General features: G+C 54.7%; 1 protein-coding gene across 1 annotated transcript; it reads left to right on the top strand.

Annotated features, from left to right (window-relative positions):
• The first annotated feature begins 2,617 nt into the window (after positions 1-2,617).
• Positions 2,618-22,747, top strand: CYP26B1 (cytochrome P450 family 26 subfamily B member 1). Its single transcript, XM_026717136.2, has 6 exons — positions 2,618-3,431; positions 6,770-6,994; positions 14,333-14,608; positions 16,047-16,202; positions 17,499-17,780; positions 19,611-22,747. The coding sequence occupies exons 1-6, from the start codon at positions 3,228-3,230 to the stop codon at positions 20,001-20,003; spliced, it is 1,536 nt and encodes a 511-aa protein (XP_026572921.1). The 5' UTR covers positions 2,618-3,227; the 3' UTR covers positions 20,004-22,747.
• The last annotated feature ends 571 nt before the right edge of the window (positions 22,748-23,318 follow it).

Genomic DNA, 23,318 nt, shown 5'->3' with positions numbered 1-23,318 from the left:
GGGCCGTGAGCGACCTAGCCAGAAGTTGACCCCAAGTTTTTCTTAGAGTCAGATATTACAATCCTGGAGGGGGGGGGAAGTGGGGGGGGGAACTGGCCTTGGAGACAGTGACGTGGGCACCCTGTTCTTCCACCCACCACTTTCAGGACCCCTCCCAGGACCCCAAAGTTTTCTGTTGGGGTTGGGGCACCGCCAAAGCAGCTGAATGAAGGGGGCCCCTTGGATGAGAGGCCTCCATTGTATTCCTTGCTGTACGCAGTTCTTTTCAGGAGGTGCCCTCTGGATTCTGGGGGTGGGGGGAAGCAGAAGGGGATGATCGGGCTCCCCGTTAGGCTGCAGAAGGACAGCACCCCCCCACCTTAGAGAAAATCTCATCCCTGTGGCTCCTTCTGCAGGGCTCCCAAGGGGCTGCCTTTCCCCCCCACGGACCCCCAATGGAGGAGAACCAGTTTTGCCCCAGGAGAGGGGGAGTGGGTGGGGCAGAAAAGGCCACCGCAGAGGGGGATGGGTGGGCAGGCGGGCGGGGTGGGGGGAAACTGGCTCTGGGCCTCCTTGGAGGTATTTTGAGGCCAAATTGGTTCCTGCTTGTCAGGAACTCTGGACTGGCCCCTGCTGCGTAACTTCACCTGCGAAAGGTGGGGTGGGGGACTCGGGCAGCCCCATAACTTTTGGGAGGTTGGGAGGGTCCTCCTCTCAGGGGAAAACAGTGTCTACCCCTCCCTCTCCTTGCTCCAAGGCTGGGGCTGGGGAGGACGGGAGGGCTTTTGCTGTCCTGGGGCAGTCCAGGGATCGATGGCAGGTGCTTCCCTGCACTGTCCACATTGGATCCCTTATGGTGGGTTGGAGAAGCATCTTCGCGCCCTTCCTTCCACCCCGGCAAGGTCTCTTAGCCTGGCTGGAGCGTCTTGTGTGTACACACACACACACACACACACACACACACACACACAAAGCTGGACCAGTGTTTACAGGCAGCAGGTGGGCCTCCATCCTGTGCCCACTGGGATTTGGCCAGGTCTCTCTGCTGGCCCTGAATGGGAACCCTGAGGCCAGGGGCCCCAGTGCTAGCCTCCGTGTTTGGATAACGCCCCCTCACAGCAACGTGCTTCTTCACCCGTTCCTCCACTGGAAGCCCCCTCCCCATACTTCTCCTGCAGGTTGGGAAGGCCAGTGCTTCGCAAGTGCTTCCAAAGGGCTCTATGTGGTTATACATATTATTACTGTGGCAAAGGATAGCATTTGCCCAGAACTGGAAGGAGACAGACATACGGGGCGATGACGAAGTAATAAACAAAAGTCTTGATGTGCTCCGAAATGGACAAGCTAACTTTAGAGATGAAAAATAAAGACGGAGTCGGCATATTGCGCAATTCGGGACAGATTCTATCGCCGGTGGGAGCAGAAAGGAACCTCTCCAGTTGGCAGAGGAGTTGCTGAGAGGGTAAATGAACGTACGAGATGAAAATAGGACACAATGATGCTGGAAAATGTAATATATGAGCGAACAAATGTATATACTTGAATAATTGTATATAGGAAAAGATCGATCTATGCGATACTGAGCAAAAGTTATGTCAAACCGACTTCACTAGTTCCGTGTTTTTAACTGTTTTGTTCAATAAAATATTTAAAGAAAGAAAGTGCTTCCAACCTCAAAGTGCCCCTGAAAGGACGGGAGATTCTTAGGGGCTTCCCAGAGTCGTGGGCACACCGCGAATTGCAAATTGAAGAATAACATGAAATAAAACATTTCTTTGCCAACCGAAATGCCCCCCCCCCCCACCTCCAGCTTCCAACTCAGCCTTTGCCTGAGATGGGGGGGGGAGGAGGAGGTGAAGCCGCTTTTCCCCTGCGACCCTCCCGCCCGGGACCCCGGCTCGCTGCGCTCATTGCCGAGGGAGGGAGGGAGGGGGGTATCCCGCCAGGGCAAGAGAGCGAGCGAGCGAGAGCCGCCACTTTGGCAGAAAGACGCCGCCACCAGCCGGGAGGCGCGGACCAGCCCTGGGCGCAGGTCACTCCGGCACAAGTCGCGGCAGGTCTGTCCCGGAGCAGGTCGAGACCGAGCAGCCGAGCCGCGCCGGGCGCAGAAAGGAGGCGCCGCCCGGCGCCCGCCGGAGCCACCTCGGCCACAGCCAGGTCGAGGCACGCTGAAATCCGGAGAGCCCGGGCGGTTGTCCGAAAGGGTGGCGGTCCGTCCCCAGGGAAGGCAGAGCGCACCCAGCCGGGACCCCGAGCTCCTCCGGCCGGTGAACTCGTCCGCCCCGCTTCCCCGGAGGGCGCCTTTCTGCAGCGGGCCCTGAACAGGCGAATCCCGGGACTGGCGACCCGACTCGGCGGCTCGGCGCTCCGGCGAGAGGTCGGGCGGCGAGACGGTCGGCTTCTCGGCTTCCCTCTGCCGCGGCCAGGTGACGCGCAGCCGGCCTAGGTGAGCCTCCTCCCGCGGAGCGGCACGAGCGGAGTCGGCGGAGGCAGCGCTGGCACGCTCCAGCGCCCGGCCCGCCTCGCCCCCGCCGCCTCCGCCCACGCCTCGAAGGGGAGGGGAGGAGGGGACGACCGCCGGCCGAGCCACCGGCCGCGCCGCCTCTATATAAGCGCCGCCAGGGCTGATCCCCGCAAACTGGCGCGGAGCGCGGCGACTCCTCCTCCGACGGCGCCGCGAAACGGAGCTCGCGCCCGCCCGCCCCTCGCCGGCCCGCCCCCCGCCCGGCACAGACGCGCCAGGTAGCCCGCTCCAAGTTGGACGGCGCGACCGCAGAAGCCCGCTGCAGATCCGCGCCCGGTTCTCGCTGCCTCCTGCGGCTTCGGCTCGTCCGCCGCCGCCGCCGCTGCAGCCGAAGAGCCTCCCCGTCTCCCGGCTTGCCGGTATCCCCTCCGGGCGCAGCGCCCTCCTTCTCCTCCCTCTCCTCTTTCGGCGTGAGTTCTGAGTTGCAGCGCTGCAAGGAGCGCAGATCCGAGAGGGTCGCCTTCGGGAGGGACCCCGACTTTGGCCGCGCCTGCCGGGTCCGTTACTCCTCCTGGTCTCCGTCCGAGCGGAAAGGGGGCGGCCGCCTCCCCGTCTGAACACCCTGCTCTTCGGCGGGCAGCAGCAGCAGCGTTCGCCATCCGTGCAGAGTCTCGCTCGCCTCGCCGGCGCGCCGCCCGGACGAGTCTGTGTCCCGGAGTCGAAGCCGGCCGCTTTCCTTTAAGGCGCTTCCGACGGTCAGTTTCCCCCCACCCCGGCGCGCAAGATGCTCTTCGCCGGCTTCGAGTTGCTCTCGGCTCTGGCCACCGCCGCCGCCTGCCTGGCCTCGCTGACGCTGCTGCTGGCCGTCTCGCAGCAACTGTGGCAGCTGCGCTGGGCCGCCACGCGCGACAAGAGCTGCAAGCTGCCCATCCCCAAGGGCACCATGGGCTTCCCGCTGGTGGGCGAGACCTTCCACTGGCTGCTGCAGGTAAGCGCTGCCGGCGCCGGGGAAACCCCGGGCAGGGTGTCCGCGACGGGGGGGGGGCAGGGGAGAGGCGCGTCGGGGACAGGCCGACGGAAGAGCCGCGCGATCCCCGCGGGGAAGGAGGAGGCGGCGGTTTCTCCGGCTACGCCCGGCCTGAAGCTTTGCAAGGTTGGAAGCGGCCGTCGGTCCGAGCCTTCTCCCTCGGCGTCTCCTGCCGGTGGGGGACGCAACTGGCCGGAGCGAGGCGGAGGGAGGGGAGGCTCACACCTTCCAGGCTCCATCCAACAGGTGAGGCTAAGGAGCTCGTGGGGGGAAACCGTGGAACGCTTCGCCTTTTTCCTCACACCAGCGCGGAACCCTCGCCTGCGCTTTCCTTGTCCTTCCCTGCCACCCCTGCCCTCCCCTCCCGGGCAAAGCGCAGCGTGGGATTCCCTCTCGCCCGCCCAGCGCTTTTTCCGCCACCGCCGCCGCGGAAAGGCCGCCCCCACTCGGGGGTCAGCCCACGCAGCTTGCGCCAAAGCGGCCCAGCCGCGAGCCTAAGAGTTTGGCGGGGAGTCCTCGAGACTTTCGTCTCCTTCCCCCCCCCCGCATCACAAACTGCGTCGCTCCTAATGCCAGAACCGCTAATCCCACCCCCAAAACATACACCACATACATTCCGCCCGCGGGACTCGGGCGGATTTGTCTCCACGTTCGCGAGGGATTCGGACTCTTCCTTGTATTCCCGTCGCTCTGCTAGGGAGCAGAAGGGAATTAGGGCGCAGGAGATGTTATCCTTTCCTCCTCTGCAGCCCCCACCCCCATGAAGGACATGAAGAGACAGAAAGACTGAGGAATCCCCCCGCATCTAAAGAGTTAAGCGCCGTCCCTCAATGGGACTATTTTAAAAAGAAATTTATCAGATTTTTTACAAGGGGCGCCGAGAAAGGGGCTCTCCCTTTTCCTCAAGGCTCCATCCAGGCAAAAGAGAGAGAGAGAGAGAGAGAGGGAAAAAAAGTCTAGGACTAAAAATAAATGTTAAAAAAAGTATATAAATCGGAGTCGGCTGAAAACCTTCCCACATAAAGGTGCCCTTTGTACAAGGATGGAAATATTGCACAAATAACCCTTTATTAATGCCCCTAAAAGCACTTTTAATTATATTTACGCAGATCAAGACACCGGATCACCTGAATTGCTGAACTTCACAACTGTGCTTTTGTTTTGTTTTTTTTTAAAAAAGCCCCCCCCCTCAATCCCAACCCTTCCCCGACCCCAGTTCTCTGCCTCTGAAGGACCCCGCGCCGGGAAAGTGGGGCGCCTCTTTGGCTGTAAAGGCGCATGGAGCCTCTTGCGGCGTTTCTTCCAAATCGCGGGAGGGGGGGGGAAATATACCCCGCTCTTTCTAGCTCCGAAAATGGGGAGGAGGACCCGCGGGAGGTCCAAGTGCCCCCTTTCCCCTCGGGTTGCTTGCAGCTCTTTCCCTCCCTCCCCCAGGACCACGCCAGCATCTGGGAAAGCGATTAGGAGTCCCGGTCTCGTCCCCGCGCTTAGCCAAAAATATTTGGAGTGGGTTCGCCCGGTTATTCGTCCTCCGTGGAAAGGACGAGCCGACTGCGCGAAGGCGCGACGGAGGAGGAGGATTCAACCCTCCCCCCGCCCCCCGTTAGGGTTAATCTAAGAAATTGAGTCCCCTTCCACAGTTCCACGGGTGGGCGTCTCCGGAGCCCGCCTTCCGTCTAGGGACCCCGACTCCAGGCAGCCTCAGTCTCGGGGACCACGTTCTCCCCCCGCCTTCACCGGGCCATCTCCTGGCAGGAGAGACATTTGGTCCCTTTCCCCCTTCCCCTCCCCAAATAAGAACTTCCTTTCAGCGTCAGGGAACTTGAGAGGCGCCTATTAGGTAGGCTTTTTAAGCTGGGGTTGGTCTCGATGGCCTTAAGGAACCCTCCTCGTTTTATTCTGCCGCCGCAAGCGCGAAGGAATGGGGAGATTCCGTTCGTTGCCTCCGATGCGCCAAAGCAGAAAGATTCCGCCCCCCACACACACACCGGCTGGGGAGTGTCTGTAAAAAGGGGCGCCCAGTATTTGCATTCCGGATTCTGCCTGCATTTCGACGACCCCTGAAACCATCCGCTGGTCATTTGGGCAGCGACGCCGAAGCCCACCCCGGCAGCGGAAGGAAGGCTCCCCTCCCCTCCCCCGGGAATGGCGATCCGGGCTCTACTTGAGCCCAGGCCGCCAAGGGGAGCCCGCCGCCTCCAGGGATGGCCAGCTGCGCCGGGAATGCCTGGTGTAACAACGCGGCGCGTGTTTGTGCCCGACTTACACGCTCGCGCGCCTTCGGCATTCTAGACGAGGGAACCCGAAGATCTTTGGGAGAGAGGTTCAATTGAGTCCTCGGACCTCCCCGAAGGAGCTAGCGAAACCTCCACCCCCTCCCCCCGCGCCAACCCGCCGCCTTTGCCCGTGTTAAGCCTCCTGCGCATCCCCACAATTCACTTAAACTCTCGAGTTCGAGGCTCACAAAAACTCTCGTCCTCCTTTTCCACGCGCCCGGGCCAAGCCGCCGTCTGGCTCAAGGGGGTTCCCGCGACCCTCCGGGCTCGGAGGCTGCCTCGCTTTCTTTGGATCGAGCCTCGCGCCTTTGCGCCCTTCTTTGGCTCTCCAGCAGCCTCGGTGGCAGGGGTGGGGTGGGGAGGAAAAGGGGGCTAAGGCCGGCCGAGGCGCCCCCTCCGAGCAGAAGTAACCAAAGCCCCAGTTAAGGAAGGCGAACGTCCCGCGCCTGGCGGTTTCCCACCGTCTTTGGGCCACGCGGGACGGCCTAAGAAACCTGACCCCCCCCACACCCACCACCCACCCAAAACCCCGTTTTCCACGCGCAGGACTTCACACCCGTGGCCAGGAAAAGCCCTTTCCTTTCCCGAACAGTTTAACCTTTTTTGTGGGGGGACACCCTCATCCATCCGTGTGCGTGTGAACAGATGGAAGTGGGCAAAAGACGCGGGCTGAGCACGGAAGGGAGGCTTGAGGGGGTGCGTCGTCGCTTCAGCAGCCTTTGCGGCCGTCGTGGAGGGGGCTCCCGTCCCGCTCTCCGTCCTCCGAGAGAAGCTGCAGCACTTTCCCCCGAGGCGCGAGAAAGGCGGGACGGAGACTGCCGGAGCCCCTGCTGGACAGTCCCGGATCCCTGCGGTGGAAAGTCGGAGGGGAATGGGTCTGGGGGAACTGGGGAGGGGGCGCAGAGTTCACGGAAAGCCTCTGCCCCGCCGTGTCTCCAGCCGGGGGGATGGGTGGGTTTGTGGAGAGGGGGGGAGAGGGGAGAGGGGAGCTGCCAGGCTGAGCGGCCGCGCTTCCTCTTGCAGGGCCCGGGCTTCCAGTCCTCGCGGCGGGAGAGATACGGCAACGTCTTCAAGACCCACCTGCTGGGCCGGCCGCTGATCCGCGTGACGGGCGCCGAGAACGTGCGCAAGATCCTGATGGGCGAGCACAGCCTGGTCAGCACCGAGTGGCCGCGCAGCACCCGCCTCCTCCTGGGTCCCAACACCGTGGCCAACTCCATCGGCGACGTCCACCGGCACAAGCGGAAGGTAAGGGGTTGCGGGCGAGGGTGGTGGGTGGGTGGCCTCTGAGCATCCGCAGAGTGCGCCTGGCGGGGGTAGGGGGTGGCCAGGGGTCGCCGGGTTCCCCCTCTCCACCACCCCCCACCACCCCGCCTGCAGGGTGTGGGCGCTGCAAGGAGGCGCCTTTGAGGAATTGAAAGCGGCGGTGCGACTGGCTGACCATTCGGCCGAGGAGGATGGGCATTGGGGTCCTGTGCCGAGGGGGGCGGGGAGGGAGGGGTTCTGGGCGCAGCTCCGGGGCTCCTTGGGGAGGGCAAGGAAGCGCCGTCGGGCCTTTCCTCCGGGGATGCGAGGCGGGGGGAGGAAGGAAGAAGGTCGTGGGGCGTTGCAGTCGCCCCGGCGTCTGGTTCGCCTCGACCTTGCCGGCGGCACGTGCCGAGGTTGAACTCTAGTAACCCTGGGGAATGGGAAGGGGGGCTTCTTCCGACGGGCGGGGGTGCACAAGGGCCGGAGCGACGCTGCTGCCCTCCCCGCCCGTCTCCCGCTGATTTGGGGGCGGGGGGAGTCTTTGCTAGAGAGGTGTAAACAGAGGGGTGGTCGCGCCGTTCCGGGAGAAGGGCTTATCTATCCTTTGATTCACTTGCTGAATCCATCCATCTCCGTCATCTATCTATCTATCTATCTATCTATCTATCTATCTATCTATCTATCTATCTATCTATCTATCTAATCTATCGTCTATCTATCTATCTATCTATCTATCTATCTATCTATCTATCTATCTATCTAATCTATCCTGTCTATCCTATCTATCTATCTATCTATCTATCTATCTATCTATCTATCTATCTATCTATCTATCTATCTATCTATCTATCTAACTATCTATCTGTCTATCCCATCCTATCTATCTATCTATCTATCTATCTATCTATCTATCTATCTATCTATCTATCTATCTATCATCTAATCTATCGTCTATCCCATCTCATCTATCTATCTATCCTGTCTAGCCTATCTATCTGTCTGTCGTCCTGTCTGTCCATCTATCTATCTATCTATCTATCTATCTATCTATCTATCTATCTATCTATCTATCTATCTATCTATCTATCTATCATCTATCCATCAATCCATCTCTATTTATCTATCCACCCATCCATCACTATCAATCCATCCATCCATCCATCTCTGTCATCTCTGTCTCTGTCTCTGTCTCTCTCTCTCTCTCTCTCTCTCTCTCTCGCCATTCATATCTATCTATCTACCCATCCGTTATCTATCCATCCATCCATCCATCCATCCTCTATCCCAAGGGTCTTCAAACGTGGCAACTATTAAGACTTGTGGACTTCAACTCCCAGAATTCCTGAGCTAATAGGACTGGAGGAGGAATTCTGGGAGTTGAAGTCCACAAAGTCTTCAAGCTGCCAAGTTTGAAGGCCCCCGGGGCGTAGGAGCTGAATCACTTGCAGCCAGCAACCGGAAGGGCCACTTTGCTCGGTGCCAGTCTGGATCTGGAAATCTGCTCTCCCCACTTGCAGGGGCGGGGGGTTGCAGGGGTGGGGGGAGCCTCTTTCTTTCCTTCTCCCCCAGAAAGGCCCAGCACAAGGGAGGCTCCTCCGAGGCCTCCAGCAAAGGCTCAGGGCCGCACATACCTGGCGTGCTCGGCACATCCGGCGGCCCAGACAGCAGCCGCGCAAGAATGCTCGGACAGACCCAAAGCTGGGAAATATCCGGTTTCCATTCCAGGCCGAGCGAGTCGGAGTTGCCCTTGTCTCCACCTGGAATGACCTTGTTAGCTGGAGGGGGGGAATGCCCCGTGGCTCCTCCCCTTTGGGTTGCCACCCTCCTCCTTTGCTTGGAGAAGATGAGGAGGGTTCCCCAAAGAAGCAGGAAGAGGGGGAGCGATTGGGATGGTCTGGGGAGGGGTCCTTGGAGTCTGGCACTCAGGCTTCTGGGGAAGGGGAGTCCAGCCTCTGCGGCCCCCTCCCCTCTCCTCTCCCCCTCCCCTCCCCTCCACTTCCTCCCCAATTTTATCCTCCTCCTTTCCTCTCCTCTCCCTCTCCCTTCCCATCTCTTCCCCTCCTCCGCTCCTCCCTCTCCTCTCCCCTCCCCTCCCTATTTTATCCTCCTGCCTCTCTCTCCTCCCCTCCCCTTCCCTCCCTCTCCCTTCACCTCCCTCCTCTCCTCCTCCCTCTCCCTTCCCGTCCCTTCCCCTCCTCTGCTCCTCCCCTCCTCTCCCCTCCCCTCCCTCCCTATTTTATCCTCCTGCCTCTCTCTCCCTCCCTTCCCCTTCCCTCTCCCTTCACCTCCCCTCCTCTCCTCCTCCCTCTCCCTTCCCGTCCCTTCCCCTCCTCTGCTCCTCCCTCTCCTCCTCCCTCTCCCTTCCCGTCCCTTCCTCCTCTGCTCCTCCCTCTCCTCTCCCCTCCCCTCCCTCCCTATTTTATCCTCTTGCCTCTCTCTCCTCCCTTCCCCTTCCTTCTCCGTTCACCTCCCCTCCTCTCCTCCTCCCTCTCCCTTCCCGTCCCTTCCTCCTCTGCTCCTCCCCTCCTCTCCCTCCCCTCCCTCCCTATTTTATCCTCTTGCCTCTCTCTCCTCCCTTCCCCTTCCTCTCCCTTCACCTCCCCCTCTCTCCCTCCTCCCTCTCCCTTCCCGTCCCTTCCCCTCCTCTGCTCCTCCCTCTCCTCTCCCCTCCCCTCCCTCCCTATTTTATCCTCCTGCCTCCCCTCCTATCCTCCCCTCCTCCCCTCCCTCTGCAAACCTCCTCCCTTCTAGCACTGATGGGGTTACCTATGTCTGCAAGGAAACAAGCAAGCTCAGACAGCACAGATCCCACAGTCCTCCTCTCCTCCTCCTCCTCCTCCTCCTCCTCCTCCTCCTCCTCCTCCTCCTCCTCTGCCCCCTCTGTGTGTATTCTTCTTCGGCTGCTGCTCCTGCTGTGCCATATTGGGTCCAAATGTGCAAAAGGAGGTAGTGAAGGTCGCTGGCACCATTGCCGCCAAGAGGGAACCACTGTTGGTGGCCCCCCCAGTCAATGGCCGAGGAAGAACCTGCTTGGTTTTCCTCTTTTGCACCCAGACTTCCCTCCCATCCTGCCCACCCCCCCACGCAGTCAGGAGGCCAATTCCCACAGCCAAGCCCAACACGTGGAAGAGGCATCAAGAACCAGCTAGGAAAAGCCACTTTCTGAGCACAATTCTCAAACGAAGCAGAAAAATGCAGGCGCCTGCACCTCAGTTGCTATTGAAATGTTTGAATGGTGGGTCTTAACCGGCGAACGGTTGCAACTGGGAAGCCCCCTTCGACACCCTGGGAAGCCCCCTTCGCCACCCTTCCGTGGCCCGCCTCAGAGACGGTCCTGGGTGTAGATGCCATCACCTGAGAAGCCGTGTGGGAATCTGGGCCTCCGGCACCTGTGCTTTCTCAGATCATGAGGTCTCCAAACTTGGCCATTTTAAGACTCGTGGACTTCAACTCCCAGCATTCTACACTGGCTGGAGAATTCTGGGAGTTGAAGTCCACTAGTCTTAAAAGTTGCCAAGTTGGGGGACTTCTGACTTAAGACCACATAGCTGGCTGGAGAATTCTGGGAGTTGAAGTCCGCAAGGCTTAAAGTTGCAAAGTTTGGGGACACCCCCCCCTCCCCGTAGCCCCTTGGAGAGTGAAGTGCCTTGGACAGCCTAGGGGTGTGTGTGTGTGGTGTGTGTGTGTGTGTGTATATAATCCCTCCCTCCCTCTCTCTCTGCATATAGAAATTGTGTGAGCGCCATCAGTTGAGACTTTCAAGAAGAGACTGGACTGCCATCTGTCAGACATGGTGTAGGGTCTCCTGTTTGGGCGTGGCGGGGGTGGGTGGGTGGGGGTGGGGTTGGACTAGATGACCTCCAAAGCCCCTCCCAACCCTGTTAATCTTTGTTTAAAAGGCCAGCCCAAGCGAATTAAAAGCCGGAGTTAAGATCACGCAGCCCACCAGACATCCCACTCCCGTTCCCCGCGCCTGCCCGTGAAGAGGGGGTCGTGGGAGTCGGGTTCCCCCCGCCCCCGTTTCTTGCAGCGGAGCTCCGTCCCCGCAACCGGACGGGGAGCGGGGGGGCACGTTTCGGGGGATCGCACGCTGTCGCCTCCAGCTGGGAAGCCGTGGAGCGCGGTGGAGGGGCGGGGTGGGCGGCTCGGGAGGTCGCTAGAGGGCGCCGGGCATCATCCGCCGGCTCGGCCGCGGGATTCCTCTCTCGGGGAAGCCCCGGGCAGAGAGCCGGGGAAGTCCTCCGGCCTTGCGCCAGTCAGGCGGGGGAGCTTGGTCGCCCCAGCGAGGAGGCATCGGAGCCACGCGGGTCGCCCCCCCCCCCCCCTCTGCCCACCGGGCTCCATCCTGAGCCAGCCGGGCATCTGCCTGAGAACCAGAGGGTCGCCTCTCCTGGGCCTCTGCGCCGCAGCCCAGCGGGTGACTTTTAGGGGAAGAGAGTTGGAAGGGACCTCGGAGGTCATCTAGTCCAACCCTCCACACCCACATGCCCCCCCACCCAAGCAGGAGACTCTACAAACATTCCTGACAGGTGGCAGTCCAGTTCTTCTTGAAAACCTCCAGGGCTTGAGTGCATTTCTCTAGCTGGGTCCTGTAGAAGGGACGTCCGAAAGCCAAAGCGCCTGAGCTGGGTTCCATCCATCGGGGAGGCCCCCGGGTGAGCCTTCCCGGAGCCGCAGGAGGGACACAGTCTCTGGGTCTTCTGGAGCAGCTTTAAGCCTGGAGGACTTCAAATCCCAGAATCCCCCAGCCAGCTTAGTTTGAAGGCGGCCTGGGCCCAAACCCCAGAGCCTCTGGGTCCAGGAAACTAGTATTTTGCACACAGGTCGCCCCCTCCTCTCTGTGTGTATGCATGTGTGTGGTGTGTGTGTGTATATAATCCCCCTCTCTCTGTATAGTTACCCCCCTCTGTGTGTGTGTGTGTGTGTGGTGTGTGTGTTATAATCCACCCTGTGTGTGTGTGTATATATATAATCCCCCCTCTGTGTGTATAGTCCCCCCTTCTCTCTGTGTATGTGTGTATGTGTGTGTATAAACCCCCCTCTTTCTCTGTGTGTGTCTGTATACAATCCCCCCTCTGTGTGTGTGTGTATAGTCTCCCCTTTGCTTTGTGTATATGTGTGGTGTGTGTGTGTGTGTATAAAATCCCCCTCTGTGTGTATGTATAGTCCCCCTCTTTCTCTCTCTGTGTATGTGTGTGTGGTGTGTGTGTCTAATCCCCCCTCTTTCTGTGTGTGTGTGTGTGTGCGTGTGTGCGTGTGTGCAATTCCCACATTTACAGCTTGGAAGGTTCTCCTCGGGAGCCCTTGCTCGCTGGTCGGTCTGCCTTCCACGCGCGGGAGGGCAGGGTTCCCTTCCCGAATTCAGACACCTCCCCGCCACCCCCCCCGCCCCTCACTCAAGCCCCCCCCTCCCTCCTTCCCCGGATGCCAGCGCCCCACCTGACCCCTACCTTGGCGCGTGCTCCCTGCTGCTGGAGCCGGAGGGCGGAGGGGCTTCGTCCCGGCTCTGCACGTGTAAGTTAATCAAAAGTAAGCAAACACTCTTTTTCCGCCGGGCCCCTCGGAGGAGGAGGAGGAGGTGGCGGCGGGGGAGAGGCTCTCCTTGGCAGGCGGCAGCCGCACCGGCCCTCCTCCCGGCTGCTCCGAGATGCTACTAGTTGGACGTGGCCCCCGTCCCTGCTCGCGAGCCCCGCTCCCCCCTCCCGGCAGTTTACCTTGGCAGAGGAGGAGGAGGAGGAGGAGGAGGCGGGCGGGCAAGCAAGCGGGAGGCCAGATGTTGCCTGGACCCTCGCAAAGGGGATGGAGGCCCAGGCGGTGAGCGAGCTGGACAACCCCAGAGACATCGGACCCGAACGCCAAAGAGCAGCCGTCGGCCGCCCCGGTCGAACCGGAGAAGGCGCGCAAGGGAAGGATATCTGCCTGGAGGAACCGGGCGAATTCCCGATCCAGAACAAAGTTCAAAGCTTTGTCAGGGTCCTGGGTGCTCTCTGAGCTTGGTGGTTTCCTTGCAGGCATTTCATTATCCATCAGGGCCCTGATGATGCGATCTAGTTGGGTAATGAAACGTCTGCAAGAAAACCACCAAGCTCAGAGAATACCAGGGACCCCACAGTCCTCCTCCTCCTCCCGCCCTTGTAGCACTGATGCTGTTACCTAGTTGGGTAATGAAATGTCTGCAAAAAAACCACCAAGCTCAGAGAATACCAGGGACCCCACAGTCCTCCTCCCCCTCCTCCTTCCCCCTCCCCTCCTCCTCCTCCCGCCCTTGTAGCACTGATGCTGTCACCTAGTTGGGTAATGAAACGTCTGCAAGAAAACAACCGGACTCAGAGAATACCAGGGAGCCCACAGTCATCTTGTCCTCCTCCACCTCTTCCCCCACCTCCTCCTCCTCTTCCTCCTTCTAGCACTGATGGTATTATCTAGTTGGGTTGTGAAATGTCTGCAAGAAAATCACCAAGCTCAGAGAGCCCCGAGGACCTGACAGTTTAACCTGAGCTACAAAGGTCCTTCTTTATTGCCTTTGCCAGGGGGTTTGGGGGCAGCCATCTCCTGCCAGCTTCCCCCTCTGGTTCTCCTTTTCATCCATAAGAGCAAATGAGGCACATCAGTGCAGTGCCGTGAATAGCAAGGAATCCCAGGTTGGCACGCAGCTCAGGGGCAGAAATGCGAACTGCCTCCGTTTGAGCATCGCCCTCTGAATAGCCAAGCAAACACTGTAGTCATTCTGGTTTGTCTATAAGCCACGGTAGTATCCTTACAATTTATATCGACTGTTTCCTAGTATGATTTGATTGCTTATTGTACCCTATGCCTATTATTTTATTAAATGTTGTACCCGATGACTCTTGCTGAATGTATCTTTTCTTTTATGTACACTGAGAACATTTGCACCAAGACAAATTCCTTGTGTGTCCAATCACACTTGCCCAATAAAGAATTCTATTCTATTCCATTCCATTCTCTATCTTCTATTCTATTCTATTCTATTCTATTCTATTCTATTCTATTCTATTCTATTCTATTCTATTCTATTCTATTCTATTACAATTCTAGCTGTTGTTAATACATGAATAATGTATTAACTATAAGTTTCAGGTATAATCCCCAACAGAAATATTTCAGGTTTTAAATCAATAGGTTGCTGTCTCATCTTTTCCAACCATGTATGTATTTTTGTCCGATATCTTTTAGCTTCTATCCACGTCCACCACATATGACAATATGTTCCAGGTGTCTGGTGGCATTTCCAACATTTAGCCGGTTTATCTTTAAACAGTCTTGCCAGTCTTGCCACCTTCCTTCTTAACCCAGTCCTCTCCCCTGTCTGCGTTTCAGGTCTTCTCCAAAATATTCAGCCATGAAGCTCTGGAAAGTTACCTCCCCAAAATCCGGCTGGTGATCCAAGAGACCCTGAGAGTCTGGGGCAGGAACCCCGAGCCCATCAACGTCTACCACGAAGCCCAGAAGCTCACTTTCCATATGGCCATCCGGGTCCTTTTGGGATTCCGAATCCCGGATGGGGAGCTCAACCAGATGTTCGAAGTCTACCAGCAATTCGTGGAGAATGTCTTCTCCTTACCTGTGGACCTGCCCTTCAGTGGCTACCGTAAGGTAAGGAAGGGCTCCATCAAGGTGGGGCAGAAATCTAGGTGCTTTGCCTGCGCTGGACCCCCTCTTACGGTGCTGTTGAAAAGAAGGCCATGGCGAGCCTCTCCCTGCCCCCAAAACCCCATGGGAAAGTGTGCCCCAACCCTGGTAGAAGGTGGCATCCTTTGAGGTACCTCCTGATGGATCCAAAGTGGAGGAGATAGGGGTGGGGTATTTTGGTTCTTATAGTTTAGATGCTTTAGGGCAGGGGTGTCCAATCTTGGCAATTTTTTTTTCATCTCCGGAGGGAGGGGGGATGAGTCTGCCTACTGAGATGAGGTGGATCAGTTGCTTTCGTGGTGTGGAGACAATAACTTGGTCCTCAACACCAATAAGACCAAGGAGCTTATAGTGGACTATATAGAAGGAACAGGTCAGACATCCAGCCCTTGCTTATCAAGGGAGACCGAGTGGAGCAAGTGGCCAGTTTTAAGTTTCTGGGTGTTACCCTAGAAGAGGACCCGACCTCAGGTGCTCACATTGCAGCCGTGGTCAAAAGGGCCCAGCAGAGATTATACGACCTGAGACTTCTCAGAAAATAACAACTGGATGAAAAACTGCTGGTGACCTTCTACCGCTGCACCATAGAGACCATTTTAACTTACTGCACCTCTGTATGGTTTGCCAATTGCACAGGGGCAGATGGGACAGCGCTCCAGAGGGTTAATGTCATTGCCCAGAGGATCATGGGTTGCCCTCTCCCCTCTTTGGAAGAGCTTTATAGCTCCTGCTGCCTTAAGAAAGTTCAAAACATTCTCAAAGATCCATCTTATCCTGGGCACCCCGTTTTTTGAACTATTACCATCTGGCAGACGGTACAGGATAATAAAAACAAGGACAAATAGGCTGAAAAACAGCTTCTATCCCAGGGCAGGAGCTCTGTTGAATTCTACTGTAGAGTGCAATATGAATGCAGTATCAGGGGTTTTCAATTCAATTGTATAGAATGTGAAGGATGTGTGTGTGTGTGTGTGTGTGTGTGTTTTCATAGTCATAAATTGTGTGCTGAAGATGGTATTTAATTTTCGTTGTACGAGGTGCAATGACAATAAAGCAAACTAGACTAAACTAATCTAAACTAAAGTTTAAGGCTTGTGGACTTCAACTCCCAGAATTCCCCAGCCTGGGGAATTCTGGGAGTCGAAGTCCACAAGCCTTAAAGTTGCAAGATCGGACACCCTGAGTTACAGCAAACCTAGAAGTGGCTGGGGAATGCCGGGATTTGAAATCCACAAGCTTGGAAGCTGGCAAGGTTGGGCACCCTGTTATTTAGAGGGTTCAGCACACAACAGAGGTCTAGCTATTGCCCCGGCCGAGAGCCCTGTGGCCGGGCATTCTGGGACACCAAGTCTTAACACAGTGGGAGGAGGGACTGACGTAATCCCGGGACTCCTTTTCATAGGGGATTCGCGCCAGGGAGATCTTGCAGAAGGTCTTAGAAAAAGCCATCCGGGAAAAGCTGCAGAGCTCGCAAGGCAAGGACTACCTGGACGCCCTGGACCTCCTGATCGAAAGCGGCAAAGAATATGGCAAGGAGCTGACCATGCAGGAGCTGAAGGTACCGTCCCTGAGCCAGACAGGCAGCAGGCTCCACTTCCCTCCGGGGCCACTGGGGGCGCTAGGCTCCCCCTTTTGTGCTCAGTGCTAGACCAGGATGAATAGAATAGAAAATGGAATGGAATGGAATATAATATGAAATAAGGGAATGAAATGGAATACAGTAGGGAGTAGGATAGAATATAGAATACAGTAGAGTAGGAATAGAATAGAATGGAATAGAATAGAATAGATGATATGGAATGGAATGGAATAGAATAGAATAGATAGAATAGAATAGAAAAGAAAAGAAAATATGGAATTGAATATAATATAAAATATGGAATGAAATGGAGTAGAATAGGGAATAGGATAGAATATAGAATAGAGTAGAGTAGGAATAGAATAGAATAGAATAGAATAGAATAGATGATATGGAATGGAATGGAATAGATAGAATAGAATAGAAAAGAAAATATGGGATGGAATAGAATATAAAATATGGAATGAAATGGAATGGAATAAGGAATAGGATAGAATATAGAATAGAGTAGAGTATCAATATAATAGAATATAATAGATGATATGGAATGGAATGGAATAGAATAGAATATAGAATAGAGTGGAGTACTGTAGGAATAGAATGGAATAGATGATATGGAATGGAATAGAATAGAAAATAGTCATACAGTCACAAGTGGGAGGAGATGGGTGAAAGGAGTGATAAGAAGATTAATAGTAATAGTAGTGCAGACTTTGTAAATAGTTGGACAGTGTTGAGGGGATTATATGTTTAGCTGAGTGATGGCATCCAGGAATATAAATTGTAAAGATACAAGCAACATGATTATAGTCATAAGTGGGAAAAGATAGATACTAGGAAGGATGAGAATAATGATAGTAATACAGTCTTACTAAATAGTTGGACAGTGTTGAGGGAATTAGTTGTTTAGCAGAGTGATGGCGTTTGGGGAAAAAACTCCCCCTGTGTCTAGTTGTTCTGGTGTGCAGTGCTCTACAGCGTCGTTTTGAGGGGAGGAGTTGAAACAGTTTATGTCCGGGATGTGAGGGGTCTGTACATATTTTCACAGCCCTCTTTTGACTCGTGCAGGATAGGGGTCCTCCATGGAAGGCAGGTTGGTAGCCATTGTTTTTTCTGCAGTCCTAATTCCTCTCTGGAGTCTGTGTCTGTCCTGTTGGGATGCAGAACCCAACCAGACCGTGATAGACTTATCTCAAGAGAGCTGCTCTTTAGGGTTAGGGTTAGAGTTTAGCTCAACCAGCCAGCCCTGGCTCAGGCAGCCTCTCTTTGCCCTAGGATGGCACCCTGGAGCTGATCTTCGCTGCCTATGCCACCACCGCCAGTGCCAGCACCTCTCTGATCATGCAGCTGCTGAAGCATCCGTCGGTTCTGGAGAAGCTTCGCGAAGAGCTGAGGAGCAAGAGCCTGCTGCACAACAGCTGCCTCTGCGAGGGGGGCCTTCATCTGGAGACCATTCACAGCCTCCAGTACCTGGACTGTGTCATCAAGGAGGTGCTCCGGCTTTTCACCCCCATTTCGGGGGGGTACCGGACGGTGCTGCAGACCTTTGAGCTGGACGTGAGTAAGAGGACCTTGCATACGAAGCCCCCTCCCCTGGAGAAAGGCGCTTCTAGGCCAGTGTTTCTCTGCCTTGGCCCCTTTAAGAGGTGCGGACTTCCAATTCCCCAGCAGCAAAGAATTCTGGGAGTGTTGAAGTCCACCCCTCTTAAAGCAGCCAAGGTTGAGAATCAGTGTTTTAGGTTGACACTGTTCAGAGTATTGCAGGGTAAATTCAGCGCCAGAAAAGCAAACACCGATGGCCGAGGCTTCATTTAACTTCTTTATAAACATATAAAGTAAATGTTACAATACCAGTTGTAGATTTCTCCTGCATGGAGCAAACTCAAACAGAAGCAGACATGTTACAGGCTCAGAGCAGAGCAGCAACTCAACTTCAGCAGAAACAGACCTCAGTTTCACCTTAGTTCAGCAGGCAAGCAAGACACACAGCAGAGGACAGAAGCAGTTTCATTTCCGATAGACAGACTCAGAGCTTAACCTAGCTGCAGAGAGCTGCAGAGCCACGCCTAGGCTACTTCTAGTTTCAGTTTCCAAACAGTCCTCATTGGCTGACTTAGCTGCTATTCGTTGGCTGACTTCGTTACCGTGCTCTATTCCAGCTCATGAATAGACACAAATTTGGGGTAAAGCCTCCAGGATAGAAAGGGGCACCCTGTGACCTGCCCACCACCCTGGGATTGCATTGCTTTAATTTGGTGGCCAAATGATCGATACTTTTGCAGGGAATAATATTTTTAGAGCGATAATAGGAGCAGGAGGCAAGCAGGAAAACCTCCATCCCAAGCCAACAATTTTGGTCCATTTCTGAGAGAGTTTGGAGAGATGACAGTGGTTTGTCTTCTAATGGCTCCCACCCTTTGGCTCACTGTCAATCCCTGTCTTTACCCTAAACCTGTTGAAAAGCTCGTAGGCTGGTGGCAACCTTGGACAGCTCTAGAAGCTGCAGAAGGTCTGAAGGCCAAGCAGTTGGACCTGCCCCTCCCAGAGGGTTGTTCTGGGTTACAACACCTGGATCATGTGCAAGAAGTCAGGAGCCAGGGTAGAGTTCAAAAGTGCCAAGGGTTTGTTTCCTCTTCCTCAACACGAGAATCTGATCTACTAATGGTCAAGGTGAATTGGTGCCAGATACAAGTCAATTGACTTCAAGGCAGGCTGGACTGATGATGTTGTCTTTGGGCTGACCCTGGTCATTCCCTACAGCCACCGCCTTCCAACTGGGTGGACAGCTCCTTCTTGACAAAGCAAACCACTAGTATGCAAACAGGGAACAACACCCCCCCCTTCCATTCTGGCACTGATGATATTGTCTAATTAGGTCATGAAATGTCCGCAGGAAAACCACCAAGCTCAGAGAGAACTCAGGATCCCCACAGTTCTTCCTCCTCCTCCTCCCTCTCCCCGCTCCTCCTCTTCAACCCTTCTCCTTTCTAGCACTGATGATGTTACCTAGTTAGGCCATGAAATGTCGGCAAGGAAACAACCAAATTCAGAAAGAACCAAGGACCCCACAGTCCTCCTCCTCCTCCTCCTCCTCTACCTCCTCCTCCTCCTCCTCCTCCTCCTCCTCCTCCTCCTCCTCCTCCTCCTCCTCCTCCTCCTCCTCCTCCCACACACACCCCTCTCCCTTCTAGCATTGATGATGTTACCTAGTTAGGTCATGAAATGGTCTGTGTGCATGGAACATCTCGAATTTCCTAGGACTCGGGTTCCCCTAAATCAGACCCCCGCACGTTCTAGAATAGCCCCAGTGCCTCTCAAACCTTGGGAGGGGCTCTCTGACTCTCTCTCCGTGCCCCCACCCTGACCATCTGTTTCGTGTTTCTCCAGGGCTTCCAGATCCCCAAAGGATGGAGCATCATGTACAGCATCCGAGACACTCACGACACCGCTCCCGTCTTCAAGGACGTGGACGTCTTTGACCCCGATCGCTTCAGCCAGGACCGCAGCGAAGACAAAGATGGCCGCTTCCACTACTTGCCCTTCGGCGGAGGGGTACGGACCTGTCTCGGCAAACACCTGGCCAAGCTGTTCCTCAAAGTGCTGGCCATCGAGCTGGCCAGCATGAGCCGCTTCGAGTTGGCCACCAGGACTTTCCCTCCGGTCACCCTGGTGCCGGTGGTGCACCCGGTCGATGGACTCAAGGTCAAATTTTTTGGACTCGATTCAAACCAGAATGAAATCTTGACAGAGCAAGAGGCCATGTTGGAGGCCACCGTGTAGGCCAAAGCATGCTCTGGGCTGGCGAGGTAGGAAGAGACCGGAACAGAGACGGGGAAGGAAGAAGCTCGACCCACCGCCACTGGAGGGAGAAGGGCTGACCTTGGCGGACACACATTCGGCAAAAGCCTTCTCCAGAGAATATGCCAAAACTGTGCGGGTGTTTCACTTGGGTGTGTTTGTATGTGTGTGTGTGTGTGTGTGTGTGAAGAGTGGATTTCTCCTCCGGGGCTTTCTGTTCGGTTTCATATTTGAACACCGGCGAGAAGCAAATTGTGTTGACCATAACCAGCGTATGTGTGTGTGTGTGTGTGTATGTATATATATATATATATATATACACACACACTTACTCCCAAGTGTTAATCAGGCAGTTGTCATTCCACAGTAGTTGGGAACTCCTTTTTTTGTCTTTGCTATTCAACATGGCCAGGGGACTCCCCAAGGGGGCCCCGGGTGCAAAATCGACCCTGCTTGCTTTTGTGGCACGAGGTTGGGAAGGACCCCTCCCTGCAGGCATGCTCGGTGAACAGGTATAACGACAACATCCAGGAAGGGAGAGGATCAGGAAGATGGCTGGGGAACAGAGGTGGTATTCCGCCAGCTTGGACCGGTTCTGGAAAACCAGTAGCGGAAATTTTGAGTCGTTCGGAGAACCGGCCAATCCCACCTCTGACTGGCCCCGCCAACCCCCATCTCTTCTCTGCCTCCCGTTGAGTCCCAGCGGATCGGCTGGGTCTTCCTTTGGTTGCCCTGCACGGGAGAACGGAGCTGGAAAGCAGGTTGGTGGGGTGGGGAGGGAAGGGGGATTTTACAGTATATCCTTCCCCTGTCATGCCCACCAAGCCACGACAACAGAACTGGTAGTAAAAAAATTTTTTTGAATCCCACCACTGCTGCGGAACATTTTTGGCAGGGCAGAAGACTCAGCTGGGAGAGAGGGGGATCTCAAGGGGTATTTTGCAAAGCTTTGAGGTGGGCTCTGGAGTTCTGCCCAGCTGCCATCATTTCTCTTCCTTTGACAGTGGCCAAAAAGTGAGGGTTACTCTACTTTAGTGAGGAAAATAAAGGCTGCAGAATTGAGCTGCGGATTTTCTGGGTTTCTTTGCTCAAGGAAGTTTTCGTGGTGTCTTCTCTGTGGCCCTCAGTTCCAGGTGGGTCAGCCCCATCTTCCTGAGGAGACCACGCCTGGGCAGGGTCCAAGAAGGCCACTCGAAGCGGCCTGTTGCTGCTTTCCAGCTTTCCTTGTATCCCTGCAAACTCCCTTCCACAATGAGTCAGGCCTTGGGCCTCCTTCCGGACAGACTCGCAAGCCTTCCCAATCCCCAAACTGGAAGTTGTTCCTTTGCCACAAGGGGCCGTTTGACAAGGGAATTTTATATCTAGCTATCTCTGTCTCTGAGTAGTCCTTGATGCTCTCTGAACGTGGTTATTTCCTTGCAGACGTTTCATGACCAAACTAGATAACGTCATCAGTGCGAGTAGGGAGTGAGGTTTGCTAATAAATGCTCTTTACTAGCATTGATGATGTTACCTAGTTTGGTCATGAAACATCTGCAAGAAAACAACCAAGCTTAGAGAGCACCAAGGACCACACAGTTGTCTCCTCCTCTTCCTCCCCCTCCCTCTCCTCCCCCTCCCAAACCTCCCTCCCTTCTAACACTGATGATATTACCTAGCTGGGTCATGAAAAGTCTGCAACAAAACAAGGATTCCTCATTTCAGCTACAAATATTCTCCTTTATCGATCTATCCGTATACATGCGTGCATTATATTTAGTCCGGGATAACTCCTGTTCGATTGTCCACTCCTAACTAATATAACTTGACTAAAAAAATAAAATAAAAATTAAATGAAATATTAAAATGTTACTGCAGTGGATTTGCAGAAGTGAAGCACTTTCGAAACTCAGAATATGTGTTTGTCTTGCGTTTCTTTTGATAGCTTAGCACAGTTTCCTGTGGGCGATATTGTTTTATACAACAAAAGCGGTGGGCTTGTCTGGTCTGAGTTTATAAACTATTAAGTATTATTTTTGTTATTAAGTCAGAAGGGATATTTAGTCTAACAATGTTGCTGTCCAAAATGTGTGTTATTTAGTAAAATATGAATGATTCCACCGCTTTGCTTTCCTCCCCCCCGGCTCCCATTCTTTATGGCAAACTTGTCTGTTGAGAAAATAAATAAATAAGATGGTTAGCATGGAGATACATTTGGGGGTAGAGGGCAAGAGCTGTTTTGTGCGATCCCCTACAGCACAAACCTTGTGCAGAATTGGCGCTGGCACCTTCCCCCCGAGCTGTGTTGAGTTTAATATTAAAATAAATAAGCACCTGTTGTGTTCGGAAATATATTTCAGTGCTGTGTGTCTTGTGCCCTGTGGCTTTTGATGTGTCTGTAACGCGGGGAAGAGGGGCGGGTCAGCTCACCCCGATCAACCTTCCCTTTCCAGCCTCCCCCTTGGCAAGGAACAGTCCCAGGATGCCACACCTGTCTCCCCCCCCCTCTTGTTCAGGTGCCATCTTGGGGGGGGGGGGGAGGGAGGCACGGGATTCACAAGTGGCCAAGGACACCTTTGTGGGTGGATCTGCTTCTGCGACCAGAGGTGGGCTGGGGAGGGAAGTGTTGTGTGTGGTGTGATCTTATTAAAAAATAAATAAATCCACGTGGCTATTTTATAGATTTCCATCATTATCATCATCATCATCATCTTAATAATAATAATAATAATAATAATAAAAATAATAAAATGAATTTAAGCCCTTTTGTGTCACTGGTTCTTGGTTTCGTATTGCTGTTGAAGAAGAGAGTCCTCCCTGGACTGCAAGGAGAGCCGATCTGTCGATCCTGAAGGAAATCCACCCGGACTGTCCGTGGGAGGGACTGTGATGACCCAAAGGGACGCAGTCACATAAGTAAGAAAAGTCCCTTTTAATACCTCCAACTTTGCCCCCAATGTCCAGTTATCTTCGTCTGGAGAAAAATCTCTCCCAAGAACAGTCTCTAAGGGGAGGAAATTCAGTCCGAAAACAAAGTACATACAAACTGTAAATAAACATTCATACAAACCACGCTGCAGCAATTAACTGGACGGGGCAGGAGAAGGAATTGCACACATCAAAGGCCAAAACACACACAGTTGGGAAGATGCCAGGAGCCCAGATAAGCCTTGACAAAGCAAGATAATACACAATTTGCTTCCAACGAGTTGCTGTGCACAAACTCCCTTTTTAAACACTGTGTTCCCAGCTGCAGGTAATGAAGGGAATCAGGGCCCTTTCCTCCCTTGTAAACCATGCAACTCACATTGCTCCCTT

The sequence above is a fragment of the Pseudonaja textilis genome, chromosome 6 (genome assembly GCF_049901715.1).
Source record: "Pseudonaja textilis isolate UNSWEBS1 chromosome 6, rPseTex1.2, whole genome shotgun sequence".
NCBI classification, from domain to species: Eukaryota; Metazoa; Chordata; class Lepidosauria; order Squamata; family Elapidae; genus Pseudonaja; species Pseudonaja textilis.
The sequence above is the reverse complement of the archived record's forward strand: the minus strand, read 5'-3'. Positions and strand labels throughout refer to the sequence as shown.